The following is an 11,017-nucleotide window of genomic DNA, read 5'->3' as shown; positions in this document are numbered from 1 at the left end:
TTAACTGTTTTAAATTTTCTATAACACACAAAAAAGGGAAACAACACAATGGATATTCATGAATCCATTATTTAGTTTAAAAGTTTTAATGTTCTATCATGCTTGTTTTATTTCCCAAACTTGCAGGCTAAAAAAAAACAGTGTCATCACATACATAAAACTGACAGCGGGTCCTGAATGTCACTCATGGTCAGTTATCCTGTGTCTCCATTAGAAAGGACAGTGACTGGGACACTTAAGAATTTCTGTTTATGCATTTTTCCTTTGCTTGGAAAAACTGGAATGTATAGTTTAGCATTTCACAACAAAGGCTATTTTAAAAATAAAAAACTGTGACAACCTCTAAATGTTTTACTACTCTATACACATACTTTGAGATTAAACCTTTTAATATTATGTTTAAATATTTTGTACCTAGTTCTACTGTTCAAATTGGGGTGTGGAGGCACAAAATAACCCTTTAATTTTTAGGGTGTAAATTCTTGTGTCCTTTACTATCTCTTCTTCATACACCTTTTTAGAAAATACCGATTGCTATGAACTACCTTAAAAGTTGATCTATGGAAATAGCAAAGTTTTTTTTAAAGTGTTGAGCTTTTAAAAACCTGTGTATCTGAACTATATATAATCAATCATTTTTTTCTGATTATTTCCTACAAATAACACACAATTGCATATATTGTACAATTTCAATCTTATATTTATTCTCTTGTGGAATGCTAGGTTGAATGTTACAATATGGTTGTCAAGGCTACTGAAATGTGACACATGTCCATGTCTAAGTGCTGCAGAACAGTATAACTTTTATAATTTTAAACAAAACACTTGTTATTGTACAGCTGAGGTCTGATGGTTTTTAAATTGATACCTAAGCGTATGGTCTGACACAAACCTTGGGGATGTTTATTTTCTGTACATATATACAAATATATTCCATATATGTGTATGCACATAGGCATGTATTAATTTATGTAGGAAATTTATAAAATTATATATACATATGCACACATGCATATCTATATACATCTATCCACCCTCACTATTGAGCTCATTTTTGTAATACTAGTTAATTGGCTTTATGCTCAATTATTGCTGCCTGGTATAATTACATGATTTTCGTGCCCAACCAGGCACCTCTGTGAGTATGGGACAGACACATCTGTGCATACAGATGTGTATACTCATGTATGCTTGTGTGTATGTATGTAAGAGGGAGTTACATCTCCCTCTTAGTTTCAGTCATGCATTACTACAATAAACAGTCTTCACCATAGGTTTTGGAATTCTAAACAGTGTAAAATCTACTTCTGAAAAATTGGATCATTCATAGTTACAAAATATATTATATATATTTATATATATGATTGAAACTTATTGAGTACACATGTTCTTTGAATCTGGCTATATTCTAGCCATTAGATAAATAAAAAAAAAAACAAACCACCCTCTTAGTAGGATGTTATGGTAGTCTTAAATATACCAGTACCTGAATTTAGATAGTTATATTTAAAAGTTGACAAAATGATGTTAAAGATTTGAAAAACACTATGCACCTGCATTAAATATATAAAGGTTTTCAACAAGGGCCTAGTTTAACTCATCAACATTTTCATGTTCCAAAATTGACTATCATAGTCATTATTCTTAAAATTATGGCTCATTAAGGCTTTTACAGAAAAAGCTCTATTTTTTAATCAATTATAAAAACAAGCTTTATATATTTTAAAGAAAAAATGTACATGAACCCCGAATACCCATGGACATCATCCTGGACAAAGTGACTCCACAGAGAAGAGGCTCGGCCCATACGAACACCTCCTGGTAGTAGCACATGTAAACCTGGTTTGGTTCCTCTGCTCTGCAGCTATTCAGCACATACAATTTAAACCCTTTCACATTAACATTTAAATTTAATACAGTGCAAATATTTGAGAATAACTTGTTCCCCCCAGTGAAACAAGAGCCAGCATTATGCTGAATATTCTTCAGATCTATTTACACATTGAGTTAAAAGTTCACCATAAACTTAGAAATTTGCTGAATATCAGCAGAAATGTAACTGAACTAGCAGCAATTACGTTCACAATATTTGACAGTTACTTGAGAGAATGCATAAAATTTTCCAGGCTATATTCTGAATCATATTGTTCTTGATCCCAAAGATCACTCAGATTTTCAAGAATTGATTTCATACTTGCTTTTCCAGAAGTTGAAGTGTCAGCTTTTTCTGCTTTGCCATCCTTAAGAAAAATTGGCAAAAGATAAAAGATAATTAACTTCAGAATATTTTCCTTTAAAATATTAGACTTGCTTCTAATACTGTACTTATTCATATGTACTTATTCTATGTCCCTGCAACTATAGTACTTTTCCTTACTAATTTTTTTTTTTTTTGGTTGGTAGTGGGGCTTGAACTCTGGGCTTGGGTGGTGTCCCTCAGCTCTTTAGCTCAAGGTGAGCGCTCTACTGCTTGAGCCACAGTGCCACTTCCGATTTTCTAGTGGTTTATTAGAGATAAGAGTCTCACGGACTTTCCTGCCCAGGCTAGCTTTGAACCTCGATCCTCATATCTCAGCCTCCTGAGTAGCTAGGATTACAGGAGTGAGCCACCGGCACCTGGCTTCTTACTAATTTTTTTTTGGAAAAAATTCCAACAGCATTACAAAGTACTATGGTACTTTTGTTGTATTTGCTTTTGTCTTTAGTCCCCCCCATATACAGTGGATATATATGGATGTATAATACTAGTCAGGTGAATTAAATACTAAACAAACAGTATAGTGAGAGGTGCCAGGAGATGCTGCCACCACCTCCACCACTACCACTGCCACTGTCACCACCCAGACCTCATCCGTTCTCCAGGCCACACCTGGGCTTTACTTCCAGGAAGCTAAGGTTTCTTTACCTCCAAAAAGAAAACAAAATTGATGCCCTGCATCCTGGAAGTTCACTTAGCACTGTGAAATTAGGGACTTCTTTCAAATGTGGATATGTCTAATCAAGGAGCAACAAGACCCAATGGGCTAAAAACTGAAAATAAAATTCACCAGGTTGAACTAGTACTTCTAGAAGAATCTATTGCTGAAAAATCAAGTCTAGTGCCATGTTTTGTGAAAGGCTAATTTCATGAATTTCAAGAGTACCACTGGGGCTGCTTTTCTAACTCAATCTGTGAGTCTTGATGACCCAAAAATAAGGTTTGAAATAAGGCATATAGTAGTTGGTCAAAAGAGCTATCATAGCCTGGAACCAATGTACTGCAGAGCACAAGCAACCATAGTTGTGTATGATATCACAAATGAGTCCTTTACAAGAGCAAAAAGAAGTGGACTAAAGAACTTCAGAGGCAATCAAGTCCTAACACTGTAATAGCCTCATTGGGAAACAAGGCTGATCTAGCAAAGCAAAGAGCTGTAAATTTCCGGGAAGCACAATCCAATGCAGAGGACAACAACAGTTTATTATTCACAGAGACACCAGCTAAAATATCAATGAATGTAAATGAGAGTTTCAGACAATAGCCAAAAAGCTACTGAAGAATGAACCCCAGAATCCAGGAGCAAATTCTGCTAGAAGAAGGGGAGTGGACTTTTCTGAACCCACAAGGAGTCAGTAATGCAGTTCGAAGTAGCTGGAATTTTCTGCTTCCTAAATGTTAACAACAGTGGAACTAGAGCATCTAACATGCCCAGTATGATTTCCAAAAAGAAAAGACTTATGATAGATGTCAAGTTTCTAATACAAGATTATTTTTAAGTGTTTGACCTTAATTTTTAATAACGTGCATGTATCACCCTAATATTTCAGTACTAGAAAGAGAAAATATTGTGTATAACTGTTTCACTGAAAGTCAGAGGGAATAATTTCTCATCATTAGGAATAAAGACAAGTGTCTATCTGGACCCATGGTTATTCAGTTTCTCCAAATTGAGACAATAGTCATCTCTGAAAAAAGATTTGGAAATTAATTTGGGCTTTTGAAAACCATTTCTAGAAGGAGCTTGATGTTGTTACTACTTACTTATTACTATTTACTTATTATGTGAGCATTTTTCTAAGTGCTTACATGTATCTTTTACCCTCAATAGCAATGTAGTAAAATAGGTGTAGATGCCAAAAGAAGATAATTTGCCTAAGGTTAGAGTTAATGAGCCAGAAACCCCCAGCCATTAAGTTTCGCTGACTCCAGTGCTAAGATGACCTTTTGAGTAAGAACGAACTAAGGAATGAAATCTTGAAGCAAGATACCAGAAATATCAATTAAAGCCCCAATATTTTTCCAACAGCTCAGAATATGCTAAAGAGTTTTTTTAATATAGGTAAGAAAAATTCTTGCAAAGAGTTACATAATGAACATAAAACTTGTGTAATTTTCCCCTCTTTTGGGGAGCCCAGGGACTCATCAAAACAATTGTGTAGCCGGGCGCTGGTGGCTCACGCCTGTAATCCTAGCTACTCAGGAGGCTGAGATCTGAGGATCGCGGTTCAAAGCCAGCCTGGGCAGGAGAGACCGTGAGACTCCTATCTCCAATAAACCACCAGAAAACCGGAAGTGGTGCTGTAGCTCAAGTGGTAGAGCACTCGCCTTGAGCTGAAGAGCTGAGGGACAGCGCTCAGGCCCAGAGTTCAAGCCCCACGACCGACAAAACAACAACAACAACAACAACAACAACAACAACAAAAAATTGTGTATATTCATTACCTTATCAAGAGTAAACAGATCAAGAAGTTGATCTGTTCCCATACTCTGCAAACTTGAATTCTCTTGGCTAATAACAGTGTTTGCTATGTTCATCTTGAATTTTTGCAAACCCATTATTTTTTCTTCCAACGTTCCTCTGGTTATTAATCGATAAACATTAACCACACGTTTCTGAATGAGAAAGAAGAGTTAAGTAACTATAACGTGAAATTAAAGTCAGGAAATTTCTCTTTCCATACCAGTACCTCTATGACCCTAATTGGGTTTGGGTTTTTATTTTGTCTGACCTAGAAGCTGAAATGTTTGCAGGAACTTCAGAATATTAGGGAATAACAGTGGTACAAGTTTGCTTAAGTACCTTATTTAATGCATGAATTAGGTGACCTGTATAAGATCCCAACATTCATTTATTTATATCAGAGCAAGAACTTGCAAAGAAGATGTTCTTTGGTGGGACTATTTCCTCAATACACAAATTGAAACCTGTGAGGTGACTTTTACCTGGCCAATTCGATGGGCCCGGTCCATGGCTTGTAGATCACGCATAGGATTCCAGTCATGCTCCACAAATACCACAGTATCAGCGCCTGTCAAGTTAAGCCCCAGGCCACCAACATGAGTTGTAAGTAACAGAACATCTATGGATGGATCATTGTTAAACCTGAAAGCATAGATGTTAAGAAAATGAAATTAGTGCATTTTCTCACTGGGGATTAACAAAAAAACCGCTAAATAAAAATGAGAGAGCCAAAATTAAAACATTGCTTTAAAAAGCTATTGAATAGACACTTCTGTGATCATTTGAGATTAAAGTATCTTTATTTATAAAATACCAAAACACATTTTAGCAATTATCAGAATTTCATAAACAGAAATAAAACCAGGCCAGTTATACTTTACATCAGATGAAGTCTAAGTTGCAAAATAATATAAGGAAACACTATAATTAAGACAAAATCCAACTATGAAGAGTTAAAACAGGTTACACCATTCAGTGAAGGCAGAGTATTCAGGGTTGTTAAATTTACTAATCCTGAAAGATACTGGCAAAATACATCTATTCACTTTTAGGATATTTTAGAAAAAACTATTAGTATTACTAACATCAAAAACAGCAGCCACTAAGCTACCATTGTAATACAGTCTTACTATGATCCAAATGGTGGGCTTTATACTTTATATGCATTGTTACTTGCATATATTCCTAATTTAGAGAAAGATTGGGAACACTACTAAAATAAGTAGAATCAGGAGGCCAACTTGGATCTGTATGCCTTCAAAGCCCCTTTGTGAATTGCTTACTTCAATTGTGCATAACAGTCTTTATGTTTATCAGAAATGCTACTCTTGAAGTCAGCAAGCTGGGAGTAAACCTAGAAATCTGCACAGTTTTAGGACAGCAACTCCTGAAGCAGAGGTTACAGAACCACATCCAGTTCTACTTCCTACATGGGCTGTTTTTAACTCATTCTTAGAAGATAAATAGGCTGGAAATTCTAGGCCAAGCTACTTGCTTCCTTCCACCTTAGCCCCCTAATAACAATGGGGGAAAAGTAGGTACCTTAGATTTCTTTCATGCTTTTCAGAGTCCTAATGTAATCATACTTATTTTCTAAACCATTTATTTAACTGCTACTTCTACTTTATAAGAAGTTTTATTTGGGTTGAAGTACAATAAGACAGTTTACATTTGCAGACTCCTGAGGCAAACTTTAATAATGTAAATGCTAATGAATTTACTAAGCTTGATTTATAGTAACAGACTGGAAACTACTTACCGGGAAACAATTGAATGCCTCTGACCAGGAGGTATGCTGCCATCTAATCTCAAATAAGTGACAGAGGGCAAGTGAGGTTTGAGCAGATCATGTTCTACTATATCAAGCATGCTTTTAAGCTGACAGAAGATCAGTATTCTGTGCTGGGCCACAACAGACTCTGTGCCACTCTCTGAAGTGCTGCCATTTCCCAAACCACAGTCCAATAGCAACTTGGGGAATAAAAGGTCATTATACAGGTATTCAATAAAAAGATAACCAATCTCACTGTGACAAACATTTCTAGGCCAAGAAAAAGTTAAACTTACTTGTAACCTGAAAAGAAAACTAATAAATGTGTAATTCAAATACAAATAAAACCCAGTTTTTATTTGAATAGATCTAATGAGTGTCAGTCCTGGGGCTTGGACTTAGGAATTGGCTCTGTCCCTAAGCTTTTTTTAGTCAAGGCTAGTGCTCTACCATTTGAGCTCTACTTTATCTTCTTAGTGGTTAATTGGAGATAAGAGTCTCAAGGATTTTCTTCCCCAGGCTAACTTTGATTCATGATCCTCAGATTTCAGCCTCCTGCATAGCTAAGATTACAAATATGAACCACCAGTGCCCTGCATTAGTTGATTGTTTAAATACAAATATCTGATATCTTTTTCTAAAGAAAATTATATACATTTTATATATATGCCTATAGTAAAGTTTGGTCAAGTGAAAAAAATTATTCTATATCCGAGCCAATCCAAGTTAGTTATTCTTCAATTTTATATGGCAATCCATTGTTTTATGTTAATAAAGAGATGCATCTATATGTGTACATATATATACACACATATTGTTATATAGATATTACAATAACTTACATTAACCTATGTCAAATCTAAAATCTCCAAACACTAGTTATTTTCCTTGAAATTTAGTACAGAATATTGCCAGTTAAATCAATTACTAAAGTTTAGGCTTTTTAAGACTAATTAGAACTGAACAGTATTAGTGTTAATATTTTGGTTCTCAAAATTTATTTACTCTAACCTTTTAAATCAAGAACATTATCAAGAAAGTAAACATTTGCAAGCTAGGTGTTGGATGCTCATGCTTATAATCCTACTCAGGAGACATATCTGAGAACCCAGGTTCAAAGCCAGCCAGGACAGACAAATCTTGACAGAGACTTATTACCACTTAACCAGCACAAAAGCCTGAACTGGAGGCATGGCTCAAGTATTAGCATACCACCTATTATCGGAAAAGCCAAGTGACAGCATGAGGCCCTGAGTTTAAATCCCAGACTGGCAAGGAAGGATGGGAGAGAAACTTTAATAAAGGAAAAAATATTTGGAAATCATGTATCAAATAAGCACTAGTAAGCTGAATAGTATTCAGAATATAAAGACCTTAAACAAAAGAGTTCCTTCAAAAAATAAAGGACTTGCCGGGCGCTGGTGGCTCACGCCTGTAATCCTAGCTACTCAGGAGGCTGAGATCTGAGGATCGCGGTTCAAAGCCAGCCCGGGCAGGAGAGACCATGAGACTCCTATCTCCAATAAACCACCAGAAAACCGGAAGTGGCGCTGTAGCTCAAGTGGTAGAGCGCTCGCCTTGAGCTGAAGAGCTGAGGGACAGCGCCCAGACCCAGAGTTCAAACCCCATGACCGACAAAAAAAAAAAATAAATAAATAAAGGACTTGTATGGGCATTAAAAAACACACACAGGTGGTGCTGTGGCTCAAGCGATAGAGTGCTCGCTTTGAACTGAAGAGCTGAGGGATAGCGCCCAGAATAAAAATAGTGTCACAGGGGCTGGGAAGGTGGCTCAGTGGTAGAGCGCTTGCCTTGCATGCATGAGGCCCTGGGTTCGATTCCTCAGCACCACATAAGCAAAAAGAAAAAAGCCAGAAGTGGCGCTGTGGCTAAGTGGTAGAGCGCTAGCCTTGAGCTGAAGAGCTGAGGACAGCACCCAGGCCCAGAGTTCAGGCCCCACGACCGGACCCCCCCTCCAAAAAAAAAGTGTCACACCAGCAACAGCAAAATAAAACTAAGGGTGTGGACAAATTGGAACCTTGGTATACTGCTTGTGGGAATAGAAAACAGCAAAAAGGGGCATTCAGATAGGTATTTGTAAGCCAATGTTCACTGAAGCATTCATTATTCACAATGGTCAAAAGCAACCCACAGATAGACAAAATGGGGCATATATCTACAGTGGACTATTATTCATCCATAAAAGGGAATGAAGGACTGATATATGCTACAAATTGATAAGCCTTAAAAACATTATACTAAGTGAAAGAAAGCCAATCAAAAAAGGACAAATATGACTCCCATCCTTCCTTGCCAGTTCTGGGACTACAACTCACAGCCTCATGCTCTATTTTACATGAAACATTTTAAAGGAGGTTCACACAGAACACAGATTAAAGTGCGTGCGTGCGTGCATGTGTGTGTGTGTGGGGGGGGTACCTGTTAAACTGTCCAGACATGTAATCCCAGCACTTGGAAGGCTGAGGTGGGTCATGAGTTCCAGACCAACCTGAAACTCCACAGTGAGACTGTCTCCATAAACAAAGTTAATATGACACACATTTTTTTTTAAAACTGGTATAAAAAATCTAAGAAGCCCAATTTTTAAAAAATAAATGGTAAACACTTCAATAATCTTTGGGTAAAGCAAATTTACCTAATGTAATATATCAGGAAAACATATCTTACCCTTAAAAGACATACATACTTGTTTCAAAGCTGAAAGTTTAGGAGCATGTTGAATATCATGAAGAGAGGAATTCTGAACTGCTAGTTTTTCAGTAGTACTTTTGAATTCTGGATGCTGAGGTGTTAAGACTAATGCTGGATGGTTGCACAGTTTACGTAGGTACTGTAATGCCTTTAAAAGAAGGAAAAGGTGTAATCCAAGTCATTTCATACACTACATGTTTGTATTTCTGTGTCTTCATGGCTATTCTGTCTAGAATGCCTTTTTTTTCCCATTTTTCCTTCACAAATTTTGACTTAAGAACCAGTTCAGGTAGACACTGTGGCACACATTTGCAATCTGAGCTAATTTGAAGACAGATGCAAAGAATGGAAAGTTCAAGGCCAGCTGGGGCAACTTAGCAAAACTATCTCAAAATAAAAATTCAATAGCATAGGATGGCACTCGTGGTAGAATACTTGCCTTGGACTCAAGCCCTGTCAATAAGGAAAAAAATCAGGTCAAATGTCTCATCTATAATTTTTTAAATAATGTATATATTTCTACAAGGCCATTTGTGAGTTGAAAAAATATGCCTGTATCCCCCAGTAGATAATGAGCTTCTTGTAGCAAAAAGGATGTTTTGGGCTGTAATGTAACTTAGTAGTACAACATTTACCCAACAGATAACAATGTGCTAGTGGTTGAGTAGTTTGGAAGGAAGGAAAAAGAATATCCCCTTTAGAAACCTTCCAAAGGGTCTGATAATGCAGACAGATACATCTAAAAAAGGATTTCTCAAAGTTCAGGGGGTACAGGTTTCTTGGGGACCTTATAAATCTGCCCATCTCTCCCTAGTCTAATTAGACAGTATTCTAATACAGTAGGTCTAAGGGTGGGTGGTAGAACTAAGAGACTGCTTCAGTTGATTCTGAGAAATAGAACCCTATAGGGTCTATTCTCTGATTTAACTACATTCTTCCTCTCTCCTTTCCCTTCTCCATTTCTCCCCTCTTTTTTTCCTTCCTCTCCTCTCATTTCTCAGCTTACAATTTGGGTCTCACCCTTGGCACAGGAATTTGAATTAGGAAACACCAGTGACAAAGCTCAGACACCATTCAACATTATGCTAAAAACTGTGGAGAAGTATAAATCTTTATAGTCATCTTTTCCCCTCCACATTAAAAATGCTTCAATACTTAATCTTCTAAATCTTCTATGGTGAACTATTTCAAGAGAGAAAGAAAAAGAGTTGACAATGTCATCTCTTTCATTTACTAATCCTTCTAGGAGATAGGATCTGTCTAGGATATCTGCATGTATCAACTGTCCCTTAGATCTTGCTCAAATATCACTTTCTCAGTGAGGTGCCCTTATATAATCTACCCTGTACTCCTAACTCCATGATCCTATTCTCAGCTTTAGTTTTTCTTTTTTTAATTTAGTTTCATTTTTTCTTTATGTAGTTACCAAGGAATTGAACCCAGGGCACATGTATACTAGGGAAGCACTCTACCACCAAGCCACATTCCCAGCTCAGCTTTAGTTTTTCTTACATATGTATTTTACTATTTTTCATTTCTACAAGAGTGTTTGTCTCTGTTCTTTTGTTAGTTTGTTTTTTGATGCAGAGCCTTGGGGTTGGGATTGAACTCAGTGGAAGAGCATTTGCCCAGCAAGTGTAAGATGTGAGTCTCAGCACTGAAAAAAAAGAAAAAACCTAAATCTAGGGGCTCGTACATACTAGGCAAGGACTCTACTCATAAGCTACACCCCCCGGCTGGGAAGGTGGCTCAGTGGTAGAGTGCTTGCCTTGCATGCATGAGGCCCTGGGTTCAATTCCTCAGCACCACATAC

General features: G+C 36.9%; 1 protein-coding gene and 1 pseudogene across 1 annotated transcript in view; one reads left to right on the top strand and one right to left on the bottom strand.

Moving 5' to 3' along the window:
- Positions 1–679: 679 nt before the first annotated feature.
- Positions 680–11,017, bottom strand: part of Btaf1 (B-TFIID TATA-box binding protein associated factor 1) — an 87,943-nt gene continuing 77,605 nt past the window's right edge. The window contains exons 34-38 of the mRNA XM_070021189.1: positions 9,200–9,352; positions 6,481–6,692; positions 5,204–5,363; positions 4,703–4,873; positions 680–2,240 (exon numbers count right to left, since the gene is read on the bottom strand). Coding sequence (XP_069877290.1) covers positions 2,097–2,240; positions 4,703–4,873; positions 5,204–5,363; positions 6,481–6,692; positions 9,200–9,352 — 840 coding nt within the window. The 3' untranslated portion in view covers positions 680–2,096. The remainder of the gene's footprint in view (positions 2,241–4,702; positions 4,874–5,203; positions 5,364–6,480; positions 6,693–9,199; positions 9,353–11,017) is intronic.
- LOC138825821 (ras-related protein Rab-5A pseudogene) lies at positions 2,991–3,631 on the top strand (annotated as a pseudogene).

The sequence above is a fragment of the Dipodomys merriami genome, unplaced genomic scaffold (assembly GCF_024711535.1).
Source record: "Dipodomys merriami isolate MVZ:Mamm:240054 unplaced genomic scaffold, mDipMer1.0.p SCAF_14, whole genome shotgun sequence".
In the NCBI taxonomy this organism is placed as follows: domain Eukaryota; kingdom Metazoa; phylum Chordata; class Mammalia; order Rodentia; family Heteromyidae; genus Dipodomys; species Dipodomys merriami.
Note: the sequence above shows the minus strand (reverse complement) of the source record. Positions and strands in the feature narration are given on the sequence as shown.